The 18,089-nt window shown below is 43.0% G+C and overlaps 1 protein-coding gene across 1 annotated transcript in view; it reads left to right on the top strand.

The window, feature by feature from the left end:
• The first annotated feature begins 820 nt into the window (after positions 1-820).
• The window catches only part of LOC114028005 (meiosis-specific coiled-coil domain-containing protein MEIOC-like), a 34,572-nt gene continuing 17,303 nt past the window's right edge, over positions 821-18,089 (top strand). Inside the window, exons 1-2 of the mRNA XM_027842166.1 lie at positions 821-897; positions 9,713-9,838. Of these exons, the coding sequence (XP_027697967.1) occupies positions 826-897; positions 9,713-9,838 (198 nt within the window). The 5' untranslated portion in view covers positions 821-825. The remainder of the gene's footprint in view (positions 898-9,712; positions 9,839-18,089) is intronic.

Raw genomic sequence — 18,089 nt, 5'->3', positions numbered from 1 at the left:
TGTGATTAAAAATTGTCAAAGTTCATCAATTGATTAGCCATCCCCGTGACAGGTTCTGCTTGAAGTCTGGGGAACTCACAACCTGCAAAGTCAGCCCCATCCACTTTGGGTCGGATATTTTTTGGTGGGACGGTGTATGTGTGTGTGGGCTCCCATACTATCTGGGAGAGGTAGAGGAGCAGAAGGGGAAGGACTAAAGTTCCAGTCCGGGGCTCGGTCGCTGCTAGACTGTGATTCCTCCCTGGGACTCAGTTTCCCCCGTGGATAAAGACAGGGTTAGACGGCCTCTAAGGTTGTTTCCAGCAGGAACCGGCTACCTATGGGAGTCCAGCCTGACCGCCGCCTTACTGGGGAACCAGGCGGACTCCCAATAGCCATGGCTCCAACCACCCGCCCCTGGCCGCCGTCCACCGGCGAACCCGCCAAGCTCCCCGCGCAGGCAGGAGGACTGGCGGGCAGGAAGGGGGAAAGTCTTCGGGGAGCGCGCACCCGCGCGGGAACCCACGCACCCTCCTCCTTCTCCCAGGCAGCGGGCAGAAACTGACGCCTCAGACTAAGGGGAAAGTTGGGCGGGGTTAAGGGGGAGAGGAGGTGCGCGCACAGCCAGATGAGATTCTGCTCCCCCGCCCCCTTCTCCTAGGCAGCGGGAAAAAACGGACGCCACATCGGAGAGTGGAGGGAGCGTGGAGAGAGTGCGCGCGCACCCCCGGAAGTGGGAGGTGGGACTTTGGCTGCCTAGGCCACAACTTCCGAGAGTCTCCTCTGGAGCCCGCGGCTGGGGAGCGGGGCCTGGAGGTGCAGACGAGGGTCGGAGCAGAGAGCGAGATGGTGGCCAACAGCGCGGAGCCCGTGGCCTCGCGAGCTGCCGCCGCTGCCGCGGAAGCCTGCTACCCCGAGGTGAGGAGGGGCAGGAGGCGGCTCCTGTGGAGGGGGCGGACCGGGCGGGTGGGCTGCGGCTCCTGAGGGCGCCCCTTCTGTCCCCAGCGATGAGCTGCCTCAGGGAGCGTGCGGAGGGGGAGGGGAGGGGAGGAGAGGGGAGGCACGTCCTCTTCGTAGAGCGGATGCTGGCGGCTCCTCGGAGCGCCCGGAGCCCGTGGCGTGCGCCCCTCGGAGCGTCAGGATCGTGGTGGTCCTCTCGGTGACGTCTCCCAGCTCTTTGAGGGTGGGGTCCAATCTCGTCTAAACTTTTGTCTCCTTGCAGAACTCACTTATTAATAAATAATGGGCACCTATGCGGTGGGCATTTATTAATCACCTGCTGTGTTCCCAGGACTGAGGTAGGCATTGTAAATTTGAAGACAAAATAGTGAACCCATCCCCTGCCCACGGGAAACCCATAGTTCTCTCCATTACACTCCATTAAGCAGTTCATCCCACTTTGAGACAACTTTAATTTTTACTAAGTTTTTTTTTCATAATCAGTACAATAATCCAAGACAATTCCAAAGGACCCCTGATGAAAAATTTTGTCTTCCTCCAAAGAGAGAACTGATGAACTGAGTGCATATTGAAACATACTTTTTCACTTTTTTTTTTGCCTATTTTTTTCGGCAGGGTGGAGGGGCCAGCATAACTAACATGGAAATATATTTTGCATGACTTTACGTGTATAATTACCTCTGAAACATTCATCCATTATCCCTGGTTCTGTCTGCTAGGGTCAGGCAGAATAAGTCTAATAATTTCCACATGACTGTCCTTCACGTAATAACGATCATTCAGAAGAAGGATAGTGCTAGATAATGAAAGAACTATCTTTCAAAGAAAAGAAAGATAAATATGGAATTATAGCATGCCAGTGTGGAAAGGAACCTTAGAGATCATCTACTCCACTCCCTTCATTTTACAGACAAGGCTGAATCCCAGAGTAGTAAAAGTGATTAAAACTCACTTCTCCTGTCTCTTAGTCCAGTGCCCACCAATTTGCCTCCTAAAATAAACTAGAATCACAGATTGGGGGCCATCTTCAGTCATCCTGATCTATACCTTGCCACTGGACCCAGATGGCTCCGGAGAAGAAAGTGAGGCTGGTGACCTTGCACAGCCCTCCCTCACTTAAATCCAATTCATTTGCAAGTCATGGCATCACCTCCCTGATGTCTTGGTCCCCTTTGAGAAAGTAGGACAAACAGCAACAAGAATCACAGACTATTAGAATTATAAAACTCATCTAGCTAATAAAAAAAAGTTAGACTTTTGATGTATTGGATTTGCCACTCATACCATTTTGATAAGCCCTTCAGTCAGCTATTAGAAAACATAACCATTTTAAAACATTTTTCTGGAACCCGTCTGGCTAGTTGTGAACTGGTAATCATTGCTAAAGGATAACTTTTTTTGCACATTCAACTGTACCTGCTCAGTCAGATAATTTACCTTACTTTGAAATATATTCTTTATTTTTGACACTTTTCTTGGTTCTCCTGGGTTTAAAGAAATGTGTTGGATTTGGAATTGGAATCAAAATATTATGGGACAGTCCAGAGAGTACTAGCTGTATTTGGATTCAGAGACCCTGGTTTCAAATCCCAGTCATGGGAGCCTGGTCAAATCACTTAACCTTGTTGGGCCTTACTTTCCTCCTCTGCAAAGAGAGTGAGACTAGATACCTTAGGTCCCTTCCACTTCTAAGTGTCTTATCCTGTGATCCTGTTACCTGACACTTAGTAGATGCTTAATAGCTTTGTCACTTCTGGTAGGCAAACTGCTTCCCTTTTTTGAACTCATTTCCTCACTTTAATAATGAAAGTAGTGCCTACCTTACAGGTTTGTTGGGAGAAGCAAATGAGATCATATATGTTAAGTACTTTAAAAGCTGCAAATGGGGCTATATAAATGTCTGCTGCTGTTTGTGTTTTAAAGAGAAGGGAGTTTGCCCTGGGTCTCTGAAATTGTCAATCACAAATTTCTTCCACTCAAAGATTGGTTAAGTGGTGTAGTGGAGAGAGTGCTGGATTTTAGAATCAGATCTTTGTTTGCATGTTAGACCTGCCATTTATCTACCTGAGTTATTTTGGTCGAGTTACTAAGCTCTTTAGTCCTAGGGGTTGTATTAAATGATCTTGAGGGTCTTTTAGCTCTAAATCTGTTATTGTATGACCTTGTCTTTGTCAGAAGGATTTCTGATGGTTTCTCTTAACTCATCAAGCATCTGTGACTTTGTAGAAGATTAAGTGAGAGGGATCAGTTGGAGAGGAGAGAGGTAGGAAGTACTCAGAATCTCTAGTTTGTTATCTTTTGGTTAGTTTGAAGTTAACTTTTAAAACCCTTTCTGCAGATAGGGCACATTCCTCTAAGGGTGTTGTTACTATCTCTAGCAACTTAACAGAGTTTGCATTTAGGAAAGAAAAGGTATCTTTAAGAATCCCTCCTGTTTGTCTTTATTATAGTACTCTTGGCTATGTAAAAACTCTCATGTCATTCACATGTTCTCAGAGTTAACAGTGACCTTTGAAAGCATCTAATACAAATGTACGTGGACAGGAATCCATTCTGCTGTATCTCAGACGACTTGGCATTCAACTTTTGCTTGAATACCTCCAGTGTCAGGAACCTATTACCTACCGAGGCAATTCATGCCACTTTGACACAGCTTTAATTTTTAGCAAGTTTTTTTTCATATGTACAGCTGAAATCAGCCTCTATGCAAAATTCACCCATTATCCCACGCAGCTAGTAAGTGTCAAGGGTCTGAGCTTAGATTTGAACTCAGGTCCTCCTGACTCCAGGGCCAGTGCTCTGTCCACTGTGCCACCTAGCCGCCCCTTAGGACATGGATTTTGGTTGGGCCTTAAAGAGTACCGGCAAGCCAGGAGATAGAGAAGAGAGCATTCCAGGCCTGGGGGCCAAGGATGGAAGAATGGCTCTTTCTTGGAACAGCCAGGAGATCAGCGTCACTAGATTAAACAGTAATTGGTGAGGGTTAAGGTAGAAGAAGACTGGAAAGGTAGGGATGAGTTTGAACACCAAACAGAGGGAACCATTGGAGTTCATTAGTAGAGAGAAGATGTAGTTGGACCCGCGCTTTATGAACACCATGCTGGAGTGGAGTAGAGAGAGACTTGAGGCAGGCAGACCCACCACAGGCATCAGGTGATGGGCCTTCACCAGAGAATGGGGCATGTCAGAGAGATGTTGCAAAGGTGGAATTGACAGGCTTTGACAACAGATTGGAAATGGGGGGGAGGTGAGAGAGTGAGAAGTCAAAGATGACTCCTCCTCCTCCCAAGCCTGGGGGAGGGTGGTATTGTCCTCTACAGTAAGAGAGAAGGGTGGCGGTGGGGAGAGAAGGTTTAGGGGGAAAGATACTGAGTTCACGATGTCTATTGAGTGTCTAGTTTGACATGTCTGAAAGTCCATTTCAGGTGCGAGATTGGAGATCAGCATAGAGTTTGGGACAGGATAGGTTGTTTTGAAAATCATTGGGGCAGCTTGGTGTCGAAGTGGATAGAGCTTCATCATTATAGTCAGGAGGACCTGAGTTCAAATTTGACCTCAGACACTTGACATTTACTAGCTGGGTGACCCTGGGCCAGTCACTTAACCCCAATTGCCTCAGCAAAAAAAAAAAAAAACATCAACACAGATAATTAAATCCATGGAAGCTGATGAGATCACCTAGTGAAGTAGTATATATAGATGGGGAAGAGAAGACGGCCCAGGACAGAACCCTAAGGGACACCTATGGTTAGAGGGGACCTCAAGGAGGATCCAGCAAAGGAGACTGAGAAGGAGGGGCCGGATAGGTAGGAGAACCAGGAGAGCATGGTGTCCCAAAACCCTGGAGAGAAGAGTAGGAGGAGAGGAAGGTAATCATCAATGTCAAAGGCTACAAAAGAGAACGGGGAGTGAGAAAAGGCCATTGGAGAGGGTGACCTTGGAGAGAGCAGTTTGTTTGGTGAAATGATGAAGTTGGAAGCTGAAGTAAGGGGTTATGAAGAGTGAGAGGAGAGAAAATGGAGGTACCTATTGTAGATGGTCTTTTTAAGTTTAGCCACAAAGGGCAGAAGAAGTTGACAAGTCTATGCTCTGAGCCTCAGGTTGCTCTTTAAAACTCATCACTGAAAGCAGATGCGCATTGATGAAGTCTTTTACAGAATATTTCACATCCCTTATCTCATTTGGTGATGATGTGACTAGGGGCCACCTGTTAAAGTGCTCTGCCACCTCTCCTTGTCATCTCATGACCTTCCCTTGACTCTGCAGCCATTTCTAAAATGGAAATAAATCTAGACCGTACCTGGCTCACAGGCTTGGTTGCAGATAAAGATTATTGTAAAGATAAACACCTACTGTATTTTTTAGTGTCCTCGTAGGCAGGGACTGTCTTTTGTTTGTCTTTATCTATGATTCCTAGAATCATATATATACCCTGCATGTATTAAAAGTTACTTGAGTGAATGAATAAATATATGGTTTCTAGGATGTTAGAGCAGGATGAAACCTTAGAGATCAGATTTAATTGTGAAAAGTTGGTCTGTTATGACAGATGATGCCTTTATCCTTCTGGGGGATAACAGTTCCATCAACTTGTTATCCAACCTTGAGCAGTTAACTCCTTTGTTTACTTTTCTGTAAATGGGGTTAATAGTGCCTGTGCTGCTACCTACATTGTTAGGAGGCCCAAATGAGGTAATATTAGTGTGTGAAAGCAGTAAATGCAAAAGATTATTAACTACATTTTGGGAATTTTTTAACTAAAGCAGTTTTACACTTTCTCTGGAAATTTCTTGTGAAGACAGAACTTTGTTGGATGGAGAAAGTAGCTAGTCCTTTGAATTAGGTTGAAGAAACCATAGTGATTGGAAAATAGTAGGCTAATGTAAGCTGTTATCCTCTCATTTCCCCAGTAGAAATGCATCTACCATAAACTCCCATTTCTGTAGTGATTTAGGGCTTACAAAGTACCCCTTTATCTTGTATATGTATTGCCATCCTCATTTTACTATGAAGAGACCTGAGCTCAAAGAGGCATCTTGCACTCTAAGTGTCAGAGATGGGCTTCAAACAGGCTTCTGGACTCTAAATTTGATGCTTTCCATTATATGACACACTGCCTTTCACCATTGGGAATCTCCTGGGTTGTTTTTTTTTCTTTCTTTTTTTTTCAGATAAATATCTAGAAGAAACATTTGACATGTGTGATTCCTGGTGTAGAAAAATGGTTGACTCACCCCTTTGAACTTTTTAAAAACACAAATCCACACACATTGACCTGCTACTAAGAAAAGAGCAGGTAAACTGAAGGAGAGCATTTAAAAGGAAAGTTGAGCCAACCCAAGTTCACTGCTTTAATTTAGAACTTCAGTTCCAGGCACATCTAAAATTAGGCTCAGCACAGCATCTGTGGGGGGTCGGTAATCGCCTAGCAGCAGGGTTAGAAAAGGAAAGAGGCCCGTTGGGATTTGTTGACATTTCCTTGAGCCTGGTCAGCATCTTCCTTGATTATCGGGCCGGGCCCTCTTCACTGGAGGTTGGAAGGGCGGTGCTCCTGGAGACAGGCTGATCCCAGTGCTATCCGAACAGGGTTACACTGATTCCCAGTGACTTTACTGGGATTCGGTATTCATCTTGTTGGATGGGATAACCATGTTGGCCGATGTGCCTATCTTTGATAGTGCTAAGAGTAAAACTGGGCTCCTTACTCCTTATTCTTGGCACCTTTATAAAGGCCCAGGAGGAGTCAGTGCCCAGGCTTTTAACAAGCAGTTAGTTGTTGCTCCATAGCCCCTTTCCCCTTTGCTTCTGCTTTCTCAGCTGCTGATGTTATGTTAGGGAATGTCTGTTCCAGGTGAAAAAAGCCGTGGGGAATTTATGGCCAGGCTTGTTCATTCCCACAACTGCTACGGTTCAGGGTTAGCTCCTTCTCACTCTCCTGGATTATTGCAATCACCTCCTAATCGGTTCCCTTGCCCCTCTCCCCCACCTCTATTCTCCCATCCCCCCATCACACACAGCTGCACTGTTTTCTTTCTAACACAGAGCTCTGATCACATTATTCCAGTAAAATCGAAATAAATTCCTTACTTAGCCTGTGGTTCAATCTACTCCAGTCTGATTGCATATTCCTAACGCTGTCATTTTAGAGATGAGGGAAGTGAGTGTCTTGCACATAGCTAGTAAAGAGCAGAAGGAGGCCTTCTGGTGCCTGAGTCCATGGCTTTTTCTGTCATAACTAAGCTACCTGTATTTTATACTGAGTGTACATATGTTTGTGTTTTTGCTCTGTATACTAGTCATTATGGTACCTGTTACCATGAAGCACTTAATAAACAAAACAACTGAATTAATTAATTCACATTTTGAGCTCTGTGCATTATGGAGCTGTTGTTATCCCCATCTAAAGATGAGAAGACTCCCGGGCCGGCTAAGTCAGCGTTGGCCACTTCCTATTTCTGTAACCTGGGACAAGTCATTTAAGCTCTCTGGGTCTCAGTTTCCTGAACTGTAAAATAGGTTAGACTAGATGACCTTTGCCATCCCTTCTAGTTAAGAAGTCTTTGTTCCTATGAACTTGACTTTTAAGCAAACCAAGGACGCTGTCTGCCCTGACGGCTTGTCCAGAGCTCTCGGAATGGCCCTAACGTGCATAGACGGGCTTGGGAGAGTGCGTGGCAGTCGCTCCAAGGTGTAGCACCCGTTCCGCCTCGTTGGCTCGGGCTGTTCACAGTGCCTGGCGACCCGCCCGAGCGATGCTAGCGTATGAGTGCGTGGGCCGGCCCCCGGGGCCGCGAGCGCTGGAGCCCTGGCCTTGGCGTTGGGCTGGAGCGGGCGCCCGTGGGGGGAGCCGGGCGTGGCATGCGCGCCTGCAGGGCTACGGGGAAGGCACCGGGGGTGCAACCGCTGCCCGAAGCCTCAGCAAATACTTGGGTTCTTGCGTGTTTCTTGTTACTCCGCTTCCAGGGGGACGGACGGAGGCAGGGTGGAGGGACGCTAACCATAACCTGGCAACAGTTTCCATACGCGAAGACTCTCGGCTTGGGGCAGGAGCAGGGGCCGGGGCTGCGGCTGCCCTCCTCCCTTTGGTGGTGCCGCTGCCGCTGCAGTCCAATGCTTCCTCCTGGTACGTGTGTATGGGGAACCGCGCTGCCCCACCATCCGGGCCACCGCAGGCCACTCTGCTTCGTCCCAGGAGAGCCGTCCCTCCCGGACCCGGACGAGTCTGCTTGAAGTCCGGGAGGCGGTAGCCATGGTTTCCCGGTTTTGCTTTGGGGCCAGGGTAGTTGAGGCGGAATCTTGGTGATTCTAATGGGGAAAGGGAGGAAAGAGGGAAGCTAGTTGATTATGAATGCTTAGCGAATATCCCATCTCTTGTTTGGGCTTCTGACCCTCTTAAATCCTGCAGCTGTCTTTTAATGGCTGGGGCATAGAAAAAGTTTGTCTTTCTCTAAGTACCCTGGTGGAAACTGGCTAACTGGCCTGAAGGACCTGCTTTCTAAACTCCTTTGGCTACCAGCATTTCCTTGCCCAGGGCATTAATATTTTACTGGACGTTTGGAGGTCCAAAGGAAGTTAAAGAAAACTACTTAAATCACCTCTTGCTAGGTGTACCTACTTTTCCAAATGTTTTCCATTTGGTTGTAATTTATTTTTCTTATTTTTCTTTACTTGTGCTGCAAAACTTAGTTTGTAGCTTGTTATTTGTGTGCAAAACCCTTATTCTCTTGTTTAAAAAATTAAATGTAGTCATATGGAAATGTGCTTTTTGAATTTAATTCCATTAGGACAAAAATGAATTTTTAGTAACGCTTAAGAGGATTTGGAATATTACTCTAGAAAGCAAAAAATAAGTTGCATTTTAACTTTGTTTTATAAATAGTTCCTTTTTCCCAGCACATACTTTTGATAATAGCTCCTATTTTCTAGCACTTGAAGTTTGCTGAGCTATTCGCAACCCACCCCAACCCTCACCCCCATTCACCCCCCCTCCCCCGACATTGACATTATTTTGCCTTTACCCTTGAGATTGTGTGAGTACAGCGTAGCCACCCATGGCATCAGGAAGCCTTGCCTCTGGCACATACTGGCTGTTTGTTTGACCCTGGGGCAAGATTTCTGTGTGACCCTGTACATTGCAGAGCTGGTGTGGATGAGATGGTTACTACAGGTATTAGGCAGATGAAGGAATTGAGATTCAGACTGGTCTTACCCAGGATAAATTCAGTTCTGCAAACATTAAGTGCTAGGCCTGGGGGATACAAAGATGAGAAATGAAAGAACTCTTGCCCTCAGAGAATTTAGATTCTTCTGGTTCATACATCCAGTAAATCTTGCAGCAGAGACTAAAATCCCAGAAAGCAGAGCTAGCACAGTGCTGCTCCCATCATGTAATTTACCATTGCTACTTAGTGTCTCTTTGACTCCAATACTACCTGAAAACTTTGGGGAAGTTGTTCAGTTTTCTAGTGCTTTGAAACAAGTGGTTGAGAATTGTTTCATTAGATAAAACTTACAATGAGTATGTACCTGTTAACATTGAGGTGCTTCCTTTGAAGTAAGTATGTTTAATTGAAGAAAAGAATGTACTGTTCTGTCTGGAATGGTTAGAGTGTCCTGCAGCTTCCCGGAAGTAGGAGGTTGGACTAATGATGATTTCTGTTCAGGTGACCCCCTGGTGCCTTCTTTTAACTGCTGTAATTTGATCACAGGTGATCAAGTAATTCACACTTGCAGCTCTGTTTCTGGGGTTTGATAGTAGTTTGTTTTTAAACAGGTCAAACCAGGGTTCACAACCCTAAATTCCTATTCCTGCAGCGATGACCCAAGCTTGTGGAAAGAAACTGTTCACAGTGAGGACATGGTCCAAACAGGGGATTGTTTCAATCTTTACAAATCACAGGTGAGCAAAGACTAATGACAAATTTTTACAAGGGTGAAAATTGACTTTAAAATGTTTACATGAACTGTGTAATCTCAGGAGAAATCAATGGACTTTTCTGTGCCTTAATTGTTCCTCAATACAAAGTCAGACAATATCATCTCTAAGGTTCCTTCTGGCTTCAATTCTGTGATTCTTTTATAACTTTAATTTTCTGATAATCTGTTGTGAAATCATACATCTTTTCACCCTCTCATTTTTTTCCTTTTTTTTGCTGAGGCAGTTGGGGTTAAGTGACTTGCCTAGAGTCACACAGCTAGTGAGTGGTATGTGTCTGCGGCCGCATTTGAATTCAGGTCCTCCGGACTCCAGCGAGGGTGCTCTATCCACTTCACCACCTAGCTGCCCCATCACCCTCTTATTTTTAAATTAGGAGTTACCTACACCAGGATTGGGGAACCTGCAGCCTCGAGGCCACATGTGGCCCTCTAGGTCCTCAAATATGGCCCATTGAATCCAAACTTCACACAACAAATACCTGATACCCTTAGGTTCATTTTCTTTTCCCTTGCCTTTTTGCAGTGCTTCATTTTATATTCCAGGAGGTGTTATCCAATTAGGGTCACAGGATAGGAAGTTCTCACCTCTTACTTTCAAAATTTTATAGCTTTTTTGTTAAAGACCCAGATAATTTTTCTATGTGAACATTAGCACATAACCTTCGATTTTTTCAATTCTCCCTACAATATGTATAGACCTATATTAGATATTTCATCCTTGAGTATCTTTTTGCCCATCTTTTAAGGATTCTAAGGTAGTAGTTGAAATGGGAGTGTTATAGTAGTAAGAGCCCTCCCTGTCTTAGTGACCTGAGTGCTATTCCTAGCTTTGGCAATACTTAGCCATGTGACTTTTGAAACCTTACTTCTTTCATTTGTAATTAGAGGGAATTGAACTTGAATAATCTCTGAGATCTTTTTTGAGCTTTCAGGTTCTATATTTGTGTGTCATTTGGATTTCCATTTAGTAGTTTGTGTTTTTATGTCACAACTTTTATAGTTTTCTCTTAGTCACAAGTTTTCCCTGATACTGCCCTTTAACCTGTCTCTTCTTTTTCCATTATAAAAGAGAATGTTAGTATGAAAATAAATAAATACAAATAACATTTATTATGCGTAAGATTTGTCAGGTGCTTGCCTAACAACAACCCTATAACACAGTAGTAGAAGCATTTGCAGATGAAAAAGTTTAGGCATGTAAAGTTTAAATAAATATTTGCCCATGGTCATAAAATTTCAGAATTGGGATTCAGGCTCAGGTCTTTCGAGTTAGTAACCAGTGCTCTTTTCATGTTACTGAGCTGCCTCCTGAACATAAGGGACCTATGTTTAGTTGGATGGAGGAGATTGGGGTCAGCAGGTGGGACAGTAAAGGTCTGGCTTTTAGTCTTTTGAGTCTGAGTGAAGTCGATTTTAGTAGTTACCTTCCTGGCTGCTGACTCACTCTGACTTCTGGTTCAGGTGAGTCAGTAAATCTGTGGAGGGTTTATTTTAAAGTTGTGTCTTCAGAGTGCTTAGCTTATTTTCTTGGCTGGAATAAAGATTTTCGGGATGGAAACTTAAGAGTTTTCTTTACTCAACTATACAATCCCAGCACATTCCTTAAAAGCAATGAGCGTGTTGGTATTTTGCTGCTAAATAATAACCTCTGGCCATTAATTCTCTGGACTTGCTCCAGTTTTCCAGGGCATTGCAAAGAATAGTTGAGAAGATCCCTTAGCAAGTACCTTTAACACTTTAGTATTCATAGTAAGGTTTTTATATTTAAACTTTACATAGTAATGTTTTATACTTAAACTATGATTTCTGCATTGATTTTACTTAGCTAATTGAGTTTTGGATTAATTGCTCAAACTTAAGTGTGTATGGATATCTGCATGTTACACATATACCCTTATCTGGGAAATAAAAATCTATCAGCCTAAAATTAAACCTGGCTAAACTTGGAAAGTTTGAAGTTTATTATTTTCATTGACTTTTCCTTCTGTTTATAAAAAGGGAACTGGCAGGCTTTTGGAAAAGATTTTCTATATAAAAGCACATCTTTACAGACACGTCATTGACTGAATTGTATAGGGAATAGAAGAGCCATTTGTGTATGTTCTTTGTTGATTACCAAAAAAAAAAACCAAAGAATATTTGGCTTGATAGAGCAAAACTCAGCCTTAAGGACTATTCCCTAACTGGGAATATTTTGTATGTCTGTCGGGATCACATAAGATTCCTTGATAAAAGCGACCACAGAGATACGTTTGTCATTAGTTCTCCAATTATTAAGTTCAAGTGAGACATAAAATGGGGATGGATACTCTCCACAGGTGTGTGCTCTTCTCTTGGAGGATGGCTGTCCAGTACGAGGAAGGGCTGCTTATTGTTGGTGAGACCTCCCAGGTGATCCTGGGTGTTCTTCTGTGCACATGACATTGTGCTGTTCTCATCAAGGCCCACAACATTACAGAACCTTTTCAGTGAAGTTTATGATTATTTAAAAGCATTCAGCCTAACAATCCATATAAGATAGATTCAATGGATGGAAAATGACAGCTGTGAGGGGAAGGAATGTGTGATTACAAGAGTCTTGTCTAGGCTGTGATAAGTAGTTGTCCAGTCCGTTGAATTACTACATCAATACATTGCAGCTGCACAAATGAGTTAGACTGACAATTAGAGGGGAGAGAATGGGCTGGGTTTTATTTGGAGAACTGTACACGGTACTTTTAACTAGCCTGTTTTCCTGTACTCTGATATGTTGTCCTATCTTTTAATATATATGTTCTCTTGATAATGCTGTAGAGATGTTTTAGAGATGAAGAAACTTGAGGCCTAATAAGGTTAAATGACTTGGTGCAGATCATATCACACTAGTAGGAGGAGAGAGAGCCGGGATTTGAAACCATCTTCTGGCACCAAGTCCTACATTCTTTCCAATGTATCGAGTTCTAAGGAAGACCCAAAGGTCAATAGAGAAATGCATGGTGGTTGCACATGGGCCACCCCATATTGCTGGTTATGATTGAAGTGCAGGAAGTGTGGGAAGAATATCATAAAAGAAATGGAGGGAAGAGGTGGGTAGGTCACATGGTGTGAGAGAGGCAAATGAATCAGATGGGCAGTCTGAGGACCCAATTGGTTCCTATGACCTTGGGGAAGATCTCAGTCACTCTAGTGATTTAATTCTCTGAGAAAGGTCTGTATATTAACATTGGACAAGAATAGTATGAATGAGAAAGTATGGATAGATGAGCTACGTGTACACAAATGTGGGCACGCTTATATCAGTGAGAACACAGAGCCCATGAAATATTGGGGAAGTTCCTTCCATTTTTATTTATGCTAATGCCATATTAGTATAGTGCTTTACCATTTTCCAAACATTCATTTACTAGGAGAGGCAGTGTGGTGCAGTGGAAAGCTCCTCACTGGAATTAGGGTTGAAAGACCCAAATCCTGTTTACTTCTTCTGGGACCTTGAACAGGTCACTAAACTTAAGCCTGCTTGCACTGCTGTAAACTTGGAGTAGATGGTCTCTGAGGTCATTTCTAACTCTGTAAATCCTCCTGTAAATTTAACATACATCCATATGACAGTCCTGGGTAGGAGGCGGAGTATAGGCATTCTCCTCATTTTACAGAAATGGAAACTGCAGCTCAGAGAGGCTAATGAGTAAGTGGTGAGGCTGGGACGAGAACCCCAGGGGTTCTCATGTGGCCTTTCAATAGTTATATAAAAACATAGTCTTTTTGAATGTTTTTTCATGTTTCTTGAATAAATTTTTTTCCTTTTTATAAATAACCAATTAAACTTAACTTTACAGCTATTTGCTCTTTAAAAAGCCACCTTAAAAAGTTATTTCTAATGGATTATTCTCTTTCCTGATTTGATTTGTTGTATTATTAATGTAGTGTTTTTTTAATTGGAGCAGGACTTTTGTCTTACAGAATGCATGTATAATATTGTTGCATGTTTTGGACTTGGGAACTCAAAAGGGCCACTGAGTGAATGGAGAGAGAAGATGGGGTAGTAAGAAGAAACAGGTCCAGTATGGTTGCCTACTAGATGGTGTTTGTGGACTTCTCCCAAGTCAGTCTGTAGGTTCCAGTTATGCCATGAGATGTAGCACTGCAGTTAAACATCTGGCAGCCCAACCCCAAAGAGAGGTGGCAAGGGTCTGAGCCTTTTATGTCCGGCCTTGCTGACTGATTCCCCAGACAGTGAACGTGTCAGAGTTAGGAATTTCTAAAGAGCTTCCAGAGTCAAACAGAGCCTTCTAATTCAGGGGCTCCTCTCATCCTCTGGTTGGTTCCCCAGTTTTACACACCCTTTTTTATGCATCTGCATTGTTGGTGACTGATAAAGAGTACGGAGTGCCAGAAGGGACTCATGGCTGTAACTCTGTTGGCCTCTGCAAGGAGTACTGTTCCTTTAGCATATCTTAGACACACACTCCAGCACCAGATTACTTTACCTAAAATACCCCTTTCATTTTGTCATTCTCCTACTCAGATCTTGGGTGGTTCTCTGTTGCCTACAGAATAAAGTTCAGATATTTTAAACCGATATTCAGGACTTCTACAATCTGACCCTAACCCTCCCTTCCTTCCTTTGTAATTTTTATTTTCAGTTCCAAATTCTTTCCCTCTCCACCCCATCCCCCACCCATTGAAAAGACCAGAAAGATGATACCTATTATATATATGAAGTCATGCAAAACATTTCCATATTAACCATGTTGTGTTAGGGGAGGGAGGGTGGGGAGCAAGAAAAATAAAGGAAAAAAGTATGCTTCAGTTTGCACTTAGAGTCACTTAGTTCTCTCTCTGTAGGTGGATAGCATTTTTCATCATGAATCCTTTGGAACTGTCATGGATCATCACATGTGTCGTATCCATCAGAGTAGCCAAGGCTTTCACAGTTGGTTACCATCCTAACCCACTTTCCAACCATATCTCCTACTTCTCACTTTGTACCATTGTTCTGTTCAGGCTGGTGTATTTACCATCACATAAGGGTGCCTTATGTGTTGCCACCCCAATGCTAAGGCTCCATTCTCCTGATCCAGGCAGTACTTTTTTCCATTTCCACCTCTCTATCCAAATCCTACTCATTCTTTAAGGTCTAGCTTCTAGCCTATGATATTTTCTTGTACCATAATACCACCTCATTTGGCACTTAACCAATAAAACTCTAGAATGATAGATGTAGAAGGATTTGCTAACCTAATCCAACTTGCTTATTTTGTAGAGGAAGAAACTTGGTACAGAGAGATTAAGTGATTTGTCCAAGGCCATACAGTTAGTGCCAGAGCTCAGATTAATCTGTTTTCTTGTATTCTTTCAGTAGTCATAAACTCCTTGAAGGTAGGGATCATGACTTCCATACCTCATATGTCCTGAGGAGAAAGGATCATAGGGCTGGGAATTATGGTAGCCTTCAATTAAATTCACTGGTTGGCTGATTGAAATAGATGTTTGATGTAATCAGCTTTTTAGTATGTGAGATCAGTTAATTGTTCTTGCATTTTTATGATGATTATTTTACTACAGATTTGTGTATTGATATTTATTATACTCAAGGTGACATAGAAATTCAACTTTATTATTAAAATGTCTTTATTAACAGCTTATATTTTTACATCACCTATATTTCCCAGTGTGTCCTTCTGCTCCCTTCTAACAATGAATTAAAAAGAGGAGGAAAACAGTTTAGCAACACCAAAGAACACATTAGCCAAGTCTGACGTGATGTGCAGCATTCAGCACTCATTGCTCTGTATCTGTACAGAGACAGGAGGGAAATCCGTTCTCATTTCCTTTCTTTGGGACCAAGCTTGGACACTCGGTCGTTTCACATTTCTCATTTCACATTTCACAAACATTTCCATCTTTGTTGTTCTTTTAATTTACATTGTAGTTAATATATATGTTGCTTACCTGATTATTATTTCATTTTTCATCTAGTCACAGTCTACATGTTTCTCTGCATTTGTCGTATTCATTGTTTCTGACATCACAGTAACTTTCCATTTCATTCATGTACTGCAATTTGTTTAGCCCTTCTCCAGTCTGCTTTGTCTCCAGGTCTTTGCTATTACAAAAAACGCTGCTATTAATATTTTGGTATCCATGAGAGAAATTAATTTTTTTAATGGAATCTATCAGAACTGGGATGATCTGGTCCTTACTCTAACCTCTTTGGTAAACCCTAGTTAAAATTGGCATTGTACTTTTTGCAGCCACTCTGTGATTCTTTTCTCCCTGTTTCTTCATCTCTGGAGGGGAGGAAGAGGAAGCGCTTTTCCTTTCTAGGGACAAATATTCTGCATAGAGCCTTGATCCTAGCTCCTTCTGTGTTCTTTAACAGATCATACTCAACGGTCATTATTTTACTTTCTGTAATCTTCCATCTCTCCCTTTCTACTGTCTCCTTCCCTGGGGAAGGACAGACACAACCCTGTCTTCTTCATCTTTACAACTCTTTATTAGGCTGAACTTTCTTGCAGACTGTCATCTTCGTTTCCCTTTATCATTTAAATTCCTAGAAAAAGCTTTTTATGCTTGTTGCTTCCACTTTACTCTCATTCCTCAGCCCTTTGTATTTTGGCTTCAAAACTCATCTCAGCTGAAATTGCTCTCGTCAAAGTAACCAGAGATCCCTTCTTAATTGCCACATCTGATGGAACACTTACCATTACCATCTCCTCCTCTTTGTTTTTGTGACACTGCTCTCTCTTGGTTCTCTTCCTATTTTCGTCGCTACTCTTCCGTGTCTTTTGCTGGTCTGACATCCATGCCATACTCCCTAATAATGGGTGTGCCCAAGTTGGTCCTGGATCTCCTATCTGTTTTTTAACTTAGTGACCTAATTAGCTCCTAAGGGTTATCATCTCTGTGCAGATGAGTCTCACATGTATGTATTCTGCCCTAGTTTCTTTTTGAACTCCAATCCTCTATCACATGTTGCCTGTTGAATATTTTAAACTGATTGTCCCACAAACATCTCAGATTCATCATGTTAAACTCAGTTTCCCTCTCAAAGTATGGAATTATGTTCTGCATGACTGCACACGTATATGTAACCTCTATCAAATTGCCTTCTCAGAATTTAAAAAAAGAATGTTAAAAATTGTTTTTACATGCAATTGGAAGAAAAAATAAAATATTAATTTCCCTCACAAACCTATCCCTCTGTACTTCAGTATTTTTGTCAAGAGCACCACCATCCTTTCCATCATCCAGATGTGCAGCCTTGGTGTCGTCCTGGACTCTCCACCTTCCTTCATTCCATATATCCAGTTGCTTGCCCAGTCTTGCTCTTTGTACTTGCAGGCCTTCTCTTCACTCACTCAGCCCCCACCCACTTCAGGGCCTCTTGTGTGGGCTCTGGCAAGTGTCCTAGTTGGTTTCCACACACCAGGCCATCTTGCACACGTAAGCTCAGGTGATCGAGTCCTTTACTCAATAAACTCTAGTGGTTCCCTGTTACATCTGAGATCTCACATAAACTCACCTTGGGGGTCAAAACCCTTCGCAGCCCAATGCCAACTTAGACTTATTATTAGATGTGCACATACGTGTTTCCTCTTATGAAAGGTGAGGTCATCAAGGGCAGGGACTAGTTCACATTTCTTCTTTGTTACCCCCATAGCTAACCTAAGTGCCCAACATGCCGGGTACATAGCAGGCACTTAATAAATGCTTGTTGGTTGTTTTATGTATTCCTCTAACTAACTGTTCCCTTCTAATGTTGTCTGTTAGCCCTTGCCACTGCTTTCCAGGGGGCAATAGTGCTGCAGACCTTTCTCTGTTTTCATTTTTGGTGAGAAGCAGGCAAGGTACCAGAGATATAGGTGGGTAAGTATGCAGGTATTTTTCACTTGAGCTAGCTATGAGATAGTGATATATGTAGAGGGAGTGGGATTGAGGGTCTATTTGATGGAAAGGAGAGACTTCCTGGAAAATGAGAAGCAGTTTTAGAATGACTAGAGTTCTCCAGAAAACTTTGAGAGAAAATGTTCAGGTTCTGTCTGCAAGCCAAGAAAATGCAGTAAGAACATAGAATCACAGAATTGAGAACTGGAAGAGACCTTCGAGGACATCTAGACCCACCTCCTTATTTGACAGATGAGGAAATTGAGGCCTAGAGAGAGTAAGTGGATTGCAATAGTAGCAGAACTGGGATTTGAACCAGGGTCCTCTGACTATGAATCCACTTC

The sequence above is a fragment of the Vombatus ursinus genome, unplaced genomic scaffold (genome assembly GCF_900497805.2).
Source record: "Vombatus ursinus unplaced genomic scaffold, bare-nosed wombat genome assembly UNPS02014867.1, whole genome shotgun sequence".
In the NCBI taxonomy this organism is placed as follows: Eukaryota; Metazoa; Chordata; class Mammalia; order Diprotodontia; family Vombatidae; genus Vombatus; species Vombatus ursinus.
The sequence above is the reverse complement of the archived record's forward strand: the minus strand, read 5'-3'. Positions and strand labels throughout refer to the sequence as shown.